The sequence below is a fragment of the Salvia splendens genome, chromosome 12 (genome assembly GCF_004379255.2).
Source record: "Salvia splendens isolate huo1 chromosome 12, SspV2, whole genome shotgun sequence".
NCBI lineage: Eukaryota > Viridiplantae > Streptophyta > Magnoliopsida > Lamiales > Lamiaceae > Salvia > Salvia splendens.
Window position 1 is genome coordinate 5,041,365 of NC_056043.1, and position 16,958 is coordinate 5,058,322.

The 16,958-nt window shown below is 37.0% G+C and overlaps 4 protein-coding genes and 1 long non-coding RNA gene across 6 annotated transcripts; 1 reads left to right on the plus strand and 4 right to left on the minus strand.

Moving 5' to 3' along the window:
• Nucleotides 1-1,557: 1,557 nt before the first annotated feature.
• On the minus strand, nt 1,558-4,129 carry LOC121758163 (serine/threonine-protein phosphatase 7 long form homolog). Its single transcript, XM_042153600.1, has 3 exons — nt 3,311-4,129; nt 3,151-3,238; nt 1,558-3,083 (listed from the first exon to the last, which is right to left on the minus strand). The coding sequence occupies exons 1-3, from the start codon at nt 3,538-3,540 to the stop codon at nt 2,985-2,987; spliced, it is 417 nt and encodes a 138-aa protein (XP_042009534.1). The 5' UTR covers nt 3,541-4,129; the 3' UTR covers nt 1,558-2,984.
• Nucleotides 3,576-4,139, minus strand: LOC121757436 (protein MAIN-LIKE 1-like). The gene has a single exon (XM_042152983.1). The coding sequence runs from the start codon at nt 4,137-4,139 to the stop codon at nt 3,576-3,578; it is 564 nt and encodes a 187-aa protein (XP_042008917.1).
• Nucleotides 4,140-4,896: 757 nt separating this feature from the next.
• On the plus strand, nt 4,897-6,712 carry LOC121759305. Its single transcript, XR_006041644.1, has 2 exons — nt 4,897-6,371; nt 6,495-6,712. It is a non-coding gene; the product is annotated as an uncharacterized LOC121759305 (long non-coding RNA).
• Nucleotides 6,713-9,922: 3,210 nt separating this feature from the next.
• LOC121758476 (heavy metal-associated isoprenylated plant protein 47-like) lies at nt 9,923-10,660 on the minus strand. Its single transcript, XM_042153869.1, has 3 exons — nt 10,538-10,660; nt 10,365-10,443; nt 9,923-10,290 (listed from the first exon to the last, which is right to left on the minus strand). The coding sequence occupies exons 1-3, from the start codon at nt 10,541-10,543 to the stop codon at nt 10,028-10,030; spliced, it is 348 nt and encodes a 115-aa protein (XP_042009803.1). The 5' UTR covers nt 10,544-10,660; the 3' UTR covers nt 9,923-10,027.
• A 2,262-nt stretch (nt 10,661-12,922) lies between these two features.
• On the minus strand, nt 12,923-16,228 carry LOC121758405 (heavy metal-associated isoprenylated plant protein 41-like). Of its 2 annotated transcripts, none has more exons than XM_042153813.1 (3): nt 15,995-16,228; nt 15,496-15,694; nt 12,923-13,890 (listed from the first exon to the last, which is right to left on the minus strand). In XM_042153813.1, exons 1-3 carry the CDS (start codon nt 16,140-16,142, stop codon nt 13,149-13,151), a joined length of 1,089 nt encoding a protein of 362 aa, XP_042009747.1. In that variant the 5' UTR covers nt 16,143-16,228; the 3' UTR covers nt 12,923-13,148. The 2 variants fall into 2 exon arrangements, with proteins under 2 accessions (XP_042009747.1, XP_042009746.1); XM_042153812.1 differs by having other exon boundaries at nt 12,923-13,968.
• Nucleotides 16,229-16,958: the final 730 nt, after the last annotated feature.

Genomic DNA, 16,958 nt, shown 5'->3' on the forward strand with positions numbered 1-16,958 from the left:
AATTACACAAATAATTAAAAGTAATTATTAAAAATAATGATGACGTGGAATTGAGATGGGCTCTGAGATAGACTCTGTGATGAACTCTCATTGCAGAGAGATAGGCTCTGGGATGGGCCTGCTGACGTGGCATGATAAAATAGAGATAGACTCTGAGATGAGTTCCGGAGATAGGCCACCAATGTTAATGCTCTTAAAAATTTGAAAGCAAGAAAATATTTGTCACCAATAAAATAATCAAACATATTGTATCAATTATATTTCAATGCAAGCAACCAGGAAAGAAACCAAGAGTGTGGCTGTTGTAAAACAACATATATATCATTTTTAATTACCGTATGATATTTTTGCAGTTGACCTCAGAGCATCTCCAGTGGTCGGATGTCCCACTCGGACATCCACTAGGACATCCCAAAAACATCTCCTGCCACGTCACTAGGAGTCTAGGACTTCCCATCCCACTGCCACGTCACTAGGACATCCCCTTCACAATCCGCCCTTCCCATCGCCCTTCCCACTAGGACTTCCCGCAATAAAAAAATCACAAATTCACAAATATACGTAACGGAATTATAATTTTGACACGGAATACGAGAAAATTGCAAATGATTCATTAAAAAAATTACATAAAAAATGCTTCATTAAAATTTTTTACATAATAAAAATTACATAATAAAATTACATAATAAAAAAATTACATAAAAAAGAAAAAATTACATAATAAAAAAGAAAAAATTACATAATTAATTGTAAAAGCAAAAACATGGCATGGCAAACATGTTTAGAAAAGCTTCACATATTCATACTAAAAACTACGTTTCGAAAAGAATGCCCATCTCAAAAGTTATTTCCCTTAGTCGAAAAGTCCTTTGAGTTGGTTTTAAACGACGTGTGAAGACGCCCCTTTAGAAGAATAAGAATAGTACCTAATTAGACTTAAGAAGTTAAGAAAACTTAACGTGAATGCATCCTAAGTGCGTGCTCAATTTATTCTTCCTCTTATTTTTCTAGAAAGAAAATTATAGGATCCTCGAACATTAATTAAATCAGAAAATTTAATTTATTGTGAGGGACTCAAGAAATAATTCCATTAATTTTGGGAGCATTATTTTTCCATGTCTCTTGTTCGGGCTCTAACACAAATCCAGAATGTAATTAATCATCTCGGGGTTTAATTTGCAAGTTCTCCCATTACTTGGTCGTTTATTTTTGACGAGTCCAAGATTTAATTTAGCATCCAACCATAGGCCCAAACTAATTAAATTTCAACCCGACATAAGGCATCACAACTCTTTTCCCTAATTATTTTCAGCCAATTTAAAGAAATTATTCGGCCCAAAATAAAGAAAAAGAAATGGTCCAATCAAACAAAAGACCAAGCCCAACTTTATACTCCCTCAATTCTAGGGCAAATTCCATGAATGGACGTCATGGCAAATTGTATCCGCCACTTGGACCATGAAAAAAAAAGATTCCAGCCATAGTATAGACGCGAGAAGCTCTCGCGTGTTTTAATTAAACACGCATCAAGCTATCGCGTGTATACATAACACGCGACAGGCTCTCGCGTGTTACGTTAAACACGCGACACGCTCTCGCGTGTTACGTTGGACACAAATTCGAGCCCAGACGGCAGAGACCTCACTTTCCACTCGCGAATTCACTTCCGGCTCGCTCATTCTCTCGCACTCAGCGACGGCTAACATCTCTAGCCGGCGAAAATCGAAGTGAATCCGATATTTTGATGCTCTAATTCCTATTTGAAGTGGTGTTAGGTAATTTTTGACTATTAATTTCAATTATCATTGCTATATGTTAGTTAGGTATAGATTTAGGGTTTATGGCATTGAACTTGGTATTGAATTTTCGGTTTTAATTTTGTTCAATATTTATTTAAGTATGTTGAATTGATAGTATATGATGTTATGTCGTACTTATTTTGCAGGTTTAATGGTGTTTGTGAGTTTATATTGGGATGAGAAAATTATTCAGCTCCCAGGTTTGGGTGTTGCTTATGATCCCCCTCGTGCAAAATCATTTATTATATTGAATGAAAAGATATCTTATTATGAACTTGTTTCAATGATATGTGAAAAAATTGGAATTTAGTTGGATGCACATACGATTGATTTAACATGGAGGCATCCTGTGGTTTTTAGTGGAGTGGTGAATTATATAGCTACACCAGTGGATGCTAATTTATTAGAGTATATGCTTGCTGAAAATCCAAGTCAAATTGAACTTTTTATTGAATATACTCTTGTTACCACTGCGTTGCAATTTGAACCACCTATCACTCATCATGATGTTGGAACGTCTAGGAGAGATGGTTATCCTAGTTTTGATGTCGGGACATCTAGGAGGGATGATGAATATCATAGCTTTGAATTCAACACATCTGGGGGGAGGTTGATGAACCACTAGATGTACCAAATGTGACATGTGATGGTTATGATGGTTCAGATGGTTCTGATAATTGTGATGGTGCAGATAATGTTGATGGTGCAGATGGCTCTGATTGTGATGGTTCCGATGGTTCTCAACCAAGTGATATTGATTATAGTGCAGAATCATGTGAAGATTCTACAGACGATGAGACACTTGATATGATGGTTGAGAATTATGTACAACCATCTGTTCGTGGGGAGCAACCTGTTCCCAACTATGTGCCTGAAGGGTTACCATTTTTTCGATCATTACCATGTGAAGGCTGCGTGACATATGTTATGGTAATTTTAAAATACCACTCCATGTATTGTCGAGTTCTCATCACCTGCACGTGGTCTGCGAGAGGCTCCATGTAATCATTAGTAACGAACTCCGACCTTCTCTCCCAATGTTGGATGTAGGCCTTGTTCTGCACAGCCCAGTTCGTCTTAGCCTTTCCACGACGATTGGTTTTGAAGTGAGTTTCATTGAAACCCCAATCACGCAATTCCGGGATGAAGGGCGTGCCGCCAAATTGTCTAACCACGCGCTCAGGCTCATGTGCTTCGACAATAGCCTAACAAACCATGTACGTCACAGATCTCCAACTGTTGTTCATATCGAGGCAGGAGTCTGGTAATTGACATCCAAATAAACTACAATAACAAGTTTACATTAAAATTACCCAAATATATATTAAACATTAAACATTATTCATTTTACCTGGCTATTTTGGAGTAATGACAACTGTTCACGATAATGTCGAACAGAATGTTTAGGGGCTCTGTTTATCATATAGGAGCCAGTCCACCTACAATAACAAAAGTTGTCAATTAAATATGTTGTCATTAAATACACAAAAGAGATGAAACAACAAACTTACATTAATGCACATGAAGTGTTGTTTGTATGTATACGTGCCGCTACAAAATCCGGTCTCAAAGTGGGCATTCTCTCCCACGCCCAAAGCTGTAGGAGCACTGTCGGACCTCCAATGTCTGTCCGTTTACCCATAGACGCCTCACAGAGATTATGGTATAATGTACCAAGTGCAGCACTCGCCCAACTAATCATAGAGGCAACCTCTACGTCTCGAAGTTGGGTCAACCACATGAGAGGTATCTTACACCCTGAGCCGTCGGGTAAGATCAACCTCCCAATAGCACAAGCACAATCATACGTGCCCGTTGAATGTAGGCTTCGTCTTCGAGACCATCTCCTAACGGTTCAATCGTCATCCTATGTATTAGCGCGGATGCCAAGATACCGTTTTCCTTCATCTCGCTTTGAAGGGGATAGAAGCCCAAGAGCTCTTCACATAAACCCCTCCACCCAGTTTCACAAAACCCATTTCCTGTGAAGGGTACTCCATCTACACGTAAAGCCCATAATACTTGAACGTCTTGTAATGTAATGGTAGTTTCCCCTACGGGAAGATGGAATGTATGTGTCTCTGGCCTCCAACGCTCAACCAAAGCTGTGATCAACGCATGATCTACATCCAGAGCCTTACCACAGAAAAGAACTCCACCTAAACCAAATCTACAAACATAATCAATCACGCGTCTGTGATGATTATCGATTTCCCAGAAATGTCCCTCAAAGCGCCGAATATTGAACGAGGTTGTTTCCTGGCCTGCCCACGCCTTGCGTGATATATGACTGTGCTGATAATGCAAAACAGAAGGATCTTCTGGTCCATATCGCGACATCCTAATATAATCAAAATTTAACATGTTTAATTATAAACCAAATTTTATAAAAAAAAATCACTTAATAAATTCAACCAAATTAACACCAAATGCAACAAAATAACACCAAATTCAACAAAACATCAACCAAATTGAATAATTCAACATCAAATACAACCAAATTCAAGATAAAATCAACCAAATTGAATAATTCAACAACAAATTCAACTAAATTCAACAAATTAACATCAAATTCAACAAATTAACACCATATTCAACCATATTCAATAATTCAACAAAATATCAATCACATTCACCAAAATAACACCAAATTCAATAAAACATCAACCAAATTGAATAATTCAACATCAAATACAACCAAATTCAAGATAAAATCAACCAAATTGAATAATTCAACACCAAATTCAACAAAATACTTTCTACCCCATGAACCCTAACTATTATACTCACCTAAATTATACCAATAAAAACGAAAATAAGGGTTGAAAGTTACCTAACAACACTTCAAATTGGATTGGGAGAGCTAACTATCGGATTAGGCTTCGAATTTTGCTGGTTGGGCAGAATTTTCGCCGGTTTTCGTCTCCTCTTCGCGTAATGCGTATGTTCTGCCGTCTGGAGTGAAATTGTTAACAAGGGAGACATGCGAGAGCGTGTCGCGTGTTTACTTTAAACACGCGAGAGGAAGACGCGTCTCTCTTTTAATACACGCGAGAGGAATATGCGTATTTTACTTTAAACACGCATTAGGGTGATGCGTCTATACTTTTAAACCACGCGAGAGCTTCAAGCGTGTTTAATTAAAACACGCGAGAGCTTCTCGCGTCTATACCATGGCTGGAATCTTGTTTTTTCAGAGTCCAAATGGCGGATACATTTTTGCCATAACGTCTCTTCTTGGAATTTTGCCCTCAATTCTATCGGTCTCTCTCTCATATCTCATTTTCAATTTCTCAAATTGGGGAAGAAATCCCTAATCCCATCCCCCTCCTCCATCTCAGCGAAATCGCCGCTCCACCTGGTCGCCGGAGCGTCGCCGGCTCCAGCTCCTCGGCGTCACGGAGTCGCCGGCGGCTCGTGCCAGCACCCTCCGTCTCCGTCCAGCTCTCTCCCTTTTCCGGACAGAACAACGCCTCTTCCCTCTCTCGTCTTCTCCGGCGAATTCACGCTCGGAGCGACCCCTTTCGCGGTCGACCGACGTTGTTCGTTGCTCTCCCAGACAGCCCCTTCAGCTGCTCAAACCTCCGCCACTTTCTCTCTCTCGGCTGCATCACTGGGCAACTGCCACTGTCGCCAGCTATGGACCGGCGACGAGCCGCTGTCACCAGCATCTTCGCAGAGTCGCCGTCGACGCTGACTCTGGCGTGAGACACGGCGCCGGACTTCGTCCGTCGGTGACCGAAGTCAGCAGCCGTTGTCTACCCACACCGCTACAACCTGCGGCTCATCCGGCTGCCCCCTCTCCTCGTAGCTAAGTCTCGTATTTATGTTCTTAGTTTACACCTTAGTCTAGATTTCCAATTTTGAGCATGTCGGAGCTTTGTGATGTTGGAGATCTTGGCTAATGTGTTTTAGAGTTGTGATTTTGGGGAAAGTTTAGTTCACTGGAAAGAGTCCTGATTTGAAAAAAAAACGTGAAGGTTGCTATCTTGCATAATTTAAGCATACTGTTTCTTTGTGAGAAATGGTAGACTGCCTTGTACAAAAGATTTTAGGAGTAAGATTCCTAGAGTGAAGATGCTGTTAAGACCTCTATTTGTGATTGAAATTATAAGTTTCTATCTGTGAACAAAGCAGCAGTATAGGGTAGCTGCTGACATGATTCAAGCTTAGAATGCTGTGCCTACTTGATTTTCAAGTGTTCATACTTTCATGTTTCTATCATATGGAGGAAGGAGTGTTACCTCTTGAAAGTAGCTACTGCTCTTGAGCCTCTGCTCCTAGAACTCAAAACTCTTAACTCTCAAAACTCACTATGTTGCTGGAAAATTCCAAGTATGTGGAAGGGAGTTCATAGGTGGTGTGGAGGGTTTTTTTTTATATAGGCAGAGTGTGTACTCGTGAAGCCTTAATTGGAGCTGCTGTATTTCTTTGTTCTTTTCCTACAGCAAATCCTCTTTTTTTTTTTATGATTCTGCAGCAACTTTAACTGAAATTTTTGGTGGTGGTTTTGCAGGTACAAGGAAGGATGCAGGGGTTTGTTGGGAGTAGGAGATGGCTACTCTAATTTGGGTAAGTCCTGGTTCTATTTTTGAAAAGTGTAGTTGTCCCCCCTTACTCTTACTTAACTTGTTTGCTAGCTTTTGGTACCTCAAATGATTTAATTAGCTTTGTTTGTATTTTGCTGGTGTGAAGGGAACCTTGGGCTGTCATGTTGCTGTCCGAGACACGGGCTCGCTGCCCTCGGCCCGACGGCTGCTTCGGACATGGCCATGGAGGGTGTGATTCGGGCTTGGGGAGAAGAGGCCCAAGTGTATATCTTGTATTCTTAAATTCCTTTGTACAAAAACTTTGGTTCATATACATCCACTTAGGGATGTCAATTTAGCCCGTAACCCGTGGGCTGACCCGAATAGCCCGCCAAATTTATAGGGTTAGGGCTGAAAATTTCCAGCCCGATAAAATTACAGCCCGATTAGCTCGCACCCGATTAACCCGCAACCCGATGGGCTGGCCCGGAAATCCGATAAAATTTATATTGTTCTATTTGTTTGACTCTAATTCGACACTTCATTGATTATTTTATAATACAGATTACTGAAAAAATAACTTTCCATTTTATATATTAAATATATAAATTATATATTAAATTTTTATTAATATAATAATAGATAAATGAATTAGAAACTTCAAATTCACTAAAAAATATATTTAAATTCCTAAACATGCTTTAAAATTTTTTGATGTTTATGTTTTATGTTGCATAAATCTCAAATATTAGTATTTGATCATGTTAATATTTGAGTTTACGCATATATCTCAAATTTATCATAATTAAATATTTTATATTTTATAAATATAACTAATTTTCACCATTATTTATTGGATTGATCGCATGTTAATTTTATCGGTAGCAATTCGATTAACCCGATGGGCTAGCTCGAAACCCGAGCTTTTAGGGTTAGGGCTGAACTTTTATAACCCGAAAAAATAACAACCCGATTAGCCCGCACCCGATTGACCCGCAACCCGAATAGGGTTGGCCCGAAACCCGGTGGGCTGGCCCGATTGACATCCCTACATCCACTTATGCATTGAGCATTAAGCTTTGGGATTTGTACTCTGTTCTAAACCAGGGTGTCGACTTTGTATCCATTATGAACTTGTCTTTTGCTTTAACGCAAAAAAAACACATACTCGATCTTGGTTCGTTCGTCTCTTTTTATACAAGAGTATTTATATATCAATGATTTTCTTAGTCAAGCCAACTCAGAAGCAATAAAAATCCTTGATCAAACATAACTAGGAGGTGACATGCGTTCTAAAAATCCAACGAAAGCTTAGGGCTAAGATAATTAGAAGAGCGGATATTACAATTAGGGGTGAGCAAAAAAATCGGAAACCGAATCCGAACTGAACCAAACCGAAATTTTGAAATTCGGTTCGGTTATTTCGGTTTTTCGGTTAGGTTCGGTTTTGAAAATACAAAAATTTTGATTTTTCGGTTCGGTTCGGTTCGGGCGAAGAAAAAAACCGAATAACCGAATTTATTTAATTATTTATTTTATTATATATATGTTACTATTATTTAATTATAACTAAAAGTAAAAGCCCTAATTGGAAACTCACGTTTCTGAATTCTGAATCAGATCCGCCGCTCTCGGCTCTCCTCTCCCTCTAACCCTAAATCCCTCCACCAACTCCATCGTCCTCCGTCGCCGGTCGCCCCTCCAGCCGTCGCCTGTCGCCCCTCGCCTCTCCAGCTCCTGTCGGCCCTTCACACCGTCGTCTCCACTCTCCGCAGCTCCGACTCCAGGTAAATCTCTACTTACACCTTCAATTGCATCCCTAAACCCACAGCTGTAAGCCTCCAAATTCTTCCATCCCTCTAATAATTCAACATTTATTTATTAAGTTACCTAATTCCTAAGGTTTTTCGATTTTTCGGTTTTTTTATATAATTTCGGTTTAGTTCGGATTTTTAAGTTCGGTTTTCGGTTTCGGTTCGGTTTTAGTTTTAGGCGAAATTCAGTTTTTCGGGTTCGGTTAGGGCGAAAAACCGAACCGAAACCCGAATGCACACCCCTAATTACAATACCACAAAATTGTTACAATTATATTTTTTTCATTTATATTTTTTAATATTAAATTATTAATATAATTAGTTTCTCCTATGTACTTTCCCATATTATTAATTAAATGCAATTAAAATTGTAGTAATGCACAATAATTAATCAACTCACTTATAAGATGTAATTTTATTTACTGAAGTTTATAGATGTCACAATACTTCAAAGATTGAACGATTTTCGTAATTAATGCTGTTTCAAATTCAGTTATTAAACTATCTGTCCCTCCCAATCCCATTAATACAAAATTGGTAAGTTGATCTAAATTTTATAGGCAACTTGCAATTGGGTTTCAAATGGTTGGCTAATTTGGACCATGATTTGAGGTTTGTTGACCCACTATACTGCACGGCCCATCCAATACATATATACTATATTTTTCGTTTACAAAACTTATCAGTGTTTAGTTAAATAGTAGTATATGATAAAAATCATGCGCATGCAATCTTTTACTAGTGCTATTTACTACAAATATATGACTAATATATTTAAGTGAAATATAATACCCTACATGACACCTTTAATCACTTGATTTTAATTGTATCTACATACTGTTGTGATTACTGATTAGCACAAACTCCGGTAATTTGGTGGAATGAATAATTAAAAATAAAAGTTGCCGCTTATTACATTTTTAATTTATTAGTATAAATATATTCTACTACTTGGTAGGCCATCCCAACTACCCTACGTCCTAGATTTCCTTATATTAAGATTTCCACTCGCAGAGTAGGTTGATATTTATGATTAGTGATTATTCAATGCTTTTAAAATTTAAATTGCCAAAACACAATTGTAAATTTGTAATCAATGTTTTTCACTGAAAAAGTGAAAAATATTCTATAAATTGACCATACTGGCATTTCCGTACTTAATTGCCGACATTATTCTCTAGCATTTAAAATGTAAAAAAAAAAGAGAAAATAATTCAAAACTAATATTGTTAATTAAGGTTAGGTGCTTACATTGGTCAAATGTAAGGGTTAATAAAAAAAGACCAAGAGTGTGTCAACAATACTCCATATAATTTAACTAGAACTAATATTATTATGAGTATTGGGGAAGTTGGTTTAGACCTTTAATTAAACTAATCACATGGGCCTATTTTATGTTGAAACTCCAGATTACATATCATCACACTTACATAGTTACATATATGATATATCACGTTGACCTATTGTTTTGCTAAATATTATCACAGCCTATAGTTAATTACCATACTTATCATTATTCCAAAACTATCTTTTTCATAGTGAAATTAATCACTATAGATATTTTTTAACATCACATACCAATTCTTCTTTTGGAGACTAATCCCAGTTCACATGTATCCACCAATCAATCTTCAACAACTCAAACACACTAATTCATTTTTCATTCAGATGCTCATCATATTATAATAAAAATATTTCAAGATTTAACATGGAGCCAATTGAGACTTTTACGAGATAGGCTCGTCATCATATGACGATTAAATATGATCCATCATCAATATTCAAGTAACTAAAATCATACAATTAAAAGTTCAAACTGAGATTCTCATGTTACAAATTAATAATACAAATGTTTAATTTTGGAAGAATTAATACACAACTTGATTTACATAACGCAACAACTAGGATTTCCAGGATCATCATAATAGTGGCGCTCGTAGAAAGGTTGGCAAGGCGGCGGCGGGAACATACAAAATGGCAGCTGACATTTTTCCGGTGACTTCTTCTCCGGCTTCACTTCTGCAACGCTTAAAATATCAGCAAAACAAAATTTCTTCCGAAGAGATTTTGCCAAACACACAGAATCAACCCCTTCTCCGACCACTTCAAGCTGATCGTTATCTTTTCCGATACTCACCGAGATCACTCCTGCATATTTTATATACACAGAATTGAATGAGTTTAGGGTTTTAAATTATAAATAAATAAATTTATATAAATACCTTCTTCAGCCACAACAATCTTCATGGCCTTGGATTTATCCTTCTCTTTATGCAGTGGCACTTTGATCACAATCTTCATCTATTAGTAATACAAAGATGGCATAAAATTGACAGTCTGTCTACTATATGTAACAATGCAAATATTTAATTGCATGAAGTCTTGAAAAATTTACCTTCATTTCTGCCTTTTTGCAATCCCTTAATCTGAGAGGTTAACGGTTAACCCAAATTTTGATTTATGGGAGTTGGAGTAGCTATGATATGTATATATATAAGTTGGAAGGGACACAAGTGGCAATCAAAATTTTTAATATGTGGAATCTGCGTAGAACTGATAAGGCCCCCAACAAATCGTCGTATTAGAAGACGAAGATAAGCATAAGTGTATAACTATGACACTAAACTCGTAGGGTTGGGACATAGTGAGAATTAATTAATACTAATATTTACTTTTGTTAATAAAAAATATTTTATGTACAATTTAAGTAGCAATTTAAGTGGAAGTGAGGAGGGTTGATGGATCTCAATAGGCGTTATACTATATAGTAGTTAAATTTCTACTATTTTTAATTATTCTAGCAAATGCAAAAGTGTGACTGAATTTCAAGTTTTCAACGAAAATTTCAATACATAAATTGAGACTTGCAAGGTTGCAAAAAGGCAACTCAAATTGCTTAGTGTGACAAAAAGGAAGCTAGAAAGAAGTTGTGTAATTAGGGAGTATTAGAATAACTACAAGTGCAGCGTAGCGCAAAGTAAACTAAGAATAATCATTCATATTTTTGTTATAAAAAACCTAGTAAATTAATTAGTTTGGACCAAGTCACTAAGCCTTACTATAAAATATGACAATGTAATTTGGTGATTTCGTGCTACGGATATAAATTCTAGTCTTCATATATATACCGGATAGCTTTAGTGAGTTAAATAACATGCAAAAAGTGGACAACGTTCCGAGACTATAATTAGAATATAGGGTGTATTCATATCCTTACACTGAATATTTGGAAAATACAAAACACTTGTCGTCCATTGGATCTTGTGATCTAACGGTTAGATTAACGCCACGTATCATATAATAATGTAGATTTTTAGTCTAATAATGTAGCTCGGGTAATAATGTAGCATTTTGGTCTAATAATGTAAATTTTTAGTCTAATAATGTAAATTTCCAGTCTAATAATGTACATCGGCTAATAATATAGATTTATTGTATAATAATATAGCTTATCACAACCATCCAATCTAAGGATTCAAGGGCTGTAATTTGTGCGGTGTTTTACACTAAAAAACTTTAAGGACCACACACCCCGAATATATCTATCCGTCTCCAAAATAATTTACGTCAAATTTTGTCGCGTGAGAGACGTCACACGTTGACAATAGCATTAATCAATTTTCATAGATATTGATAATCATTAGAGTAAATTTACTATTCCAACCTTATATCTTTAGGCTATTTGTCTTTTATAAATGTCACAAATTGGAAAATATTAATTTAGAACCTAATCATTTTCTTAATTGTTTCAAATTTAACTTTAAAAATATCAGATTATGATACTACTCCTTATATAAAGCATGTCTCAAAAACGCCTACCCCTCCCAACAATATTCCTCAAACCTACGAAAGAAAACAAGAGCATCAAATCACCTTAATCACGATCTACCACTTGGAAGAAAAGGATCGAGATATGAAAATATGTCATCAAGGCCAGATTCTTAATTAATTAAATATTTTTGAAAAACCGAAACACTGATAAAAAAAAATAAATATTGCATATCAACAACCATTATACGGTACGGAATGCTCCTTATCTGTATTCTGTTGGCCATGACTGCGTCAACATAATTTATTTTCATTTGGAAAAATTCATAGCATGAGTCGAAGGGAATTATTCTAATTCGTCAATTGTTCAATAACATTATAGCTGTTATCTTCATTATTTTGTTTTTATTTGTAGAAAATACGAAGAAATGGAAAAACGGAAATTAGTGTAGATATTATAAGTATTATTTTGGACAGTGATGTGGATAAAATTCACGTTAATAAGTTGATCGTCGGGTCAGAAATCAAAATATGTAACGTAGTTCAAACTATTTAAAATAGCAACTATAAAAAATAAACTTTACTCAAAGTATAGATTATAAATTTGTCAACGATTTTCAATTGGCTAATTATATATTACCAAACTCTATTGTCGATACATACATACCTACCTACTGACCAATCATGCATGTTTAGTGTAATAGTATCATCTCAAGTGGTTCACTTTCCGAGTTGCTTCTTCCGCTTGTACGTGGGTCAAGTGACACATTTGACCCACTACACCCTTCGCGGTCCAGCCCGAACACCCACAACGCGTACCCAATCCCGACCTGAAAACAAGCGGGTTCACGCCACAATAGAATTCACATGTAGGTCTGGCATCAGGTAGAATATTTTAGAGATTTTGAGTTTGGATACCCAATATTTTAGGTTCAGGCACCCAAATTTGCAGGCCAGCATTTGGGGCAGCGGGCCTGGCTGTGGTTACCCAGTTACCCTAATGCCGTCTCGGTAAAAGGAAACTGCTGTATATATAAGACAACAAGGCCCAACCAAGTTCCCTTACACAAAACACTAGTACTATATTTTAGGCACAGCCCACAGTGCTGAGAAACTGGCAAAGGAAGTGAGGAATGAGCAACAAGCAGATAATATTCAGCTCAACGACTACACGAACTGCTTTCTAAAAGAATCAGATACTATATGTGATTCTAAAAACCTCGACTATGGAACTGAAGTTAGCCGAGGCGACGCCGTTTTGTTGAAGTGTCTCTAGTTGTCCTGCAATCCCAACATAGGCACTCACTTGCATAGTATTGCCGCGCAGCTCCATGATCATCAACTGTTGTGATCGGCGGCTGGTGTTGCTGGACGAGAGGAGGAGGATTTGGAAACATCTGAGATGCAAAAGGAGGCACTGAATGCATCTGATGCCGTTTTGTTGAAGAATCTCTACTTGTCCTGCAATCCCAACTTCCACAGCAGCACTCACTTGCATAGTATCGCCGTGCAGCTCCATGATCACCTACTGTTGTGATCGGAGGAGGATTTGGAAACATCCGAGACGCAGAAGGATGCATCTGACGCTGTTTTGTTGAAGAATCTCTTCTTGTCCTGCAATCCCAACATGTGCAGTATCCCCGTGCAGATCCATGATCATCAACTGTTGTGATCAGAGGCTGGTGTTGCGGGACGAGAGGCCGGGGAGGAGGGTTCGGAAACATCTGAGATGCAAAAGAAGAAGGCACTGGATGCATCTGACGCATCAAATGAAACATCCAAGAAGATATCAGTCTGAATCTGTAGGTCTTGCAAGGGCCGAGTGGAAACGGCTCATCAGCTCTAGAACTGGACCCCCTTTTGTTGTTGTAGCCTGGAAATTCTTCTATTCTGAACTCATCTTGCGCAATGCAAACCAATGAACACTCCAACCCAAGATCCTCGATTTTCCAGCGGTCAAAGGTTGCATTCGATTTGTGCCTGATATGTATTTCGCCATCAAAATGCAGCATGCAGCTAGCGTTCAGTAAGAATCCACGGACAAGATCCCTATGCATCCTATACATTTGAGCTAGTCAAACCGTATAACTAACAACTCAACAATGCAAGCAGCTATATAATGCAACTACTTGTTCCAATAATTCTCAGAAAAAAGAATAGAGGCTCACACCATCATTACTGGATTATCTTAGCAAGTCATAGCGGATGGAGGTGGGGTCGAGTGGGGTCGGCCGACCCCACCGCCATCCCTGGTGAACTGCCGGAATACTCCTCCCAACGGCCCCCGACCCCACGGCGTTCGGAACTCTTCCCCATGATTCATCTTCAAGCTGCGCGTAGCTTTTGCACCTTCATTGTTATTTCCTCTACTGCTAAATCTTTTATGTGTGGGTTCATTTATTTTAATTAAAACATGCAGGGAATACTTTCTTCATAAATAATTTATCTCTATTATAATGGTTAATACTTTCTTTACAAATTACAACTAAGATTGCTCGGTATCTAAATTAATTTTAATTCAAATTAAGGGTTTGAGGCGTAGAGCATAGGCTGTGCAAAAAAAAGATTCGGTGCATTATATTATAGGAGTATAGTTTATTGAACATCTTGTAGTCATGTTTTATTAATTAATTTACTTTATTATCATAGTAACCGATAAATTTTAATCTAATTTTAATAGATATTCCCTCCGTCCGATAAAAATATGAATATTTGGAATAAAACAGAAATTAATGTACAATTGTTAAAATAAGAGAGAAATGGAAAGAAAAAGTAATTATAGTATTGTTAGTGAAGAATGTGGCTAATCTACTAGAAAAGGAAGTTACCAAATACTATAAAAGGAGATAATTTTATGTGACATTCCAAAATGAAAATGTATTTATTTTTATGGGACGGATGGAGTAATATCTATCTTTTACTTTTAATTATTGATTTTAGTTACCTTCTATTTTAGATTAATAGATACTCCATTCGTCCCACAATAAAAGTAATATTTTATCATTTCGGTCCGTCCTATAATAAGAGTCACATTTCACTTTTATCATAAATGGTAAATAGGTCTCACATTCCACTAACTCACTTCACTCACATTTTATTATAAAAAATCAATATAAAAAAGTGGGCTTCATGTTCTACTCACTTTTCCTACCCACTATTCTTTACATTTTTAAAACGCATGTCTACATCAAATGTGACTCATATTATGGGACGGATAGAGTATTCATTTTTGAAAAAATCTCAAGTTTCCATCAACTCTTCTAATGCTAATGGCGAACAAAAACAACAGCAACTAGAAGATATTTTCGCAACTAATTTTGACAGTTTCATAATATCGTAGAAGTACATATAAAATAGAGATATTTCATTTATAATGTATCTTTATAAGTATATATATTGGTATATTCTATTATTTCTTTCGACCCCACGGCATTTTATTCCTGGATCCGCCATTGCATAAAAGGATAGCAATCAGGAAAATAGCAGTTACTAACAACACAAGAACCAGCATCACATATAGTTAATGTAACTACTACTTCAAATAAGTCTACTTGGAAAGCCATTTAGCAGAGAACAGAGGCTCACCTCAACATGTCTGGATTATCTTCCCTGAGGCAAAAACCAGCATGTGGAAAGTTATAAACAATGTAATCAAATTTTTTGAATTGGAGGTGAGGATGAGTCCGCATTCGGGCTGCATCCACTCCGTGTAACACAAAAGCCCCTAGGATTCCCAAAAACACCACATTCTTCATTGCATTCTTGTATTTCTGGAGTAATTCTTCTGTTTTTAATCAAAGGAACATTGTCAATATGAAAATCAAGTGAGCACTATAATAACTCAAAAAATCAAACAGAGTGTTTTTAAAAGGAAGGAAGCATCAATTACTATATTCCAATTTTTGTGATTGAAATGAAGTATCTTTCCTTGAAACAACAAAAATCATAGGAATTTGAAATCTACTTGACTAAACTGGAAAAAAGGTCAACAAATGCAAGTTGTGAAATCAATTGAAGATGAAAAAAATACACAACCAAAAGCAATACATAAGAATTTTGTATGGATAAATGGAGAGAAGTATACCGTAAGTGTCGAGTGAAGTTGCGACGATTTTGGAAGAATTGGAAAAAGCCGTCCCCAAAGAGAGAGAAAAGGAGAAGTCGCCTTCGCCGACCAAGAGAATATCGTCGGCCGACGAGTAATACTTTATCCATCTCCGATCATTCATCATGGCGATTCAACTACGACGCCATAGCTTCACATTTGAGGGGAATCGAGGATGTAATTATGATTGGATTTGGAGGCTTCACATTTTTCTACGTGCGCAATAATTGGGCGAAAACAGGCGGTTTACTTTACTTTTTAATATACTCCCTCCGTCCCGCACTACTCGCACGTATTTCCATTTTGGGCGTCCCAAGTTACTTGCACTCTTTCCATTTTTAGTAAAAAATTTCACCTACAGCCGTCATTTTTGACTTTCCTATACACTCATTCCTTAATCTCCGTGCCGAAAAGGAAATGAGCGAGTAGCTCGGGACGGAGGGAGTATAAAGATAATCCAGTTATGATAGATAATCAATTAAAATCAATCAATTTACTTTACTTTTTAATATATAAAATTGAACTATGCATAAAAAGTTGAATTTGTATATTAGAGTGATAACAAAAGTATAATATAGTATCGTCTTTATGATTCTTTCCATTTTTTTTTCTATTAGCGAGAAACGAAAATTAATTAGAAAAATCAATTAATCTTCAAGTCTTCTTTTCACTAAAATTGAGTTATTGAAAGACTTCTTTTTTTCTCCACACATTCAACATTTTCATCTTTCCTTGTTTTTTAACTCAACCAAGATAGTAGTAACTTTTTTATATGAACAACTCCATCTACAATTTTGGTAATCTCAAATGGAGTATTTGGAAAGGATGGTTATAGTTTTGGAATAAGAGCATCCGCAGCGGTGGCGAAAGTCGCCACCGCCGTCCGCGCCGTTGGCAAGGCGAAGGACCGCCGCCGCTGCAGCCGCGCCGCTGGCACGGCGCT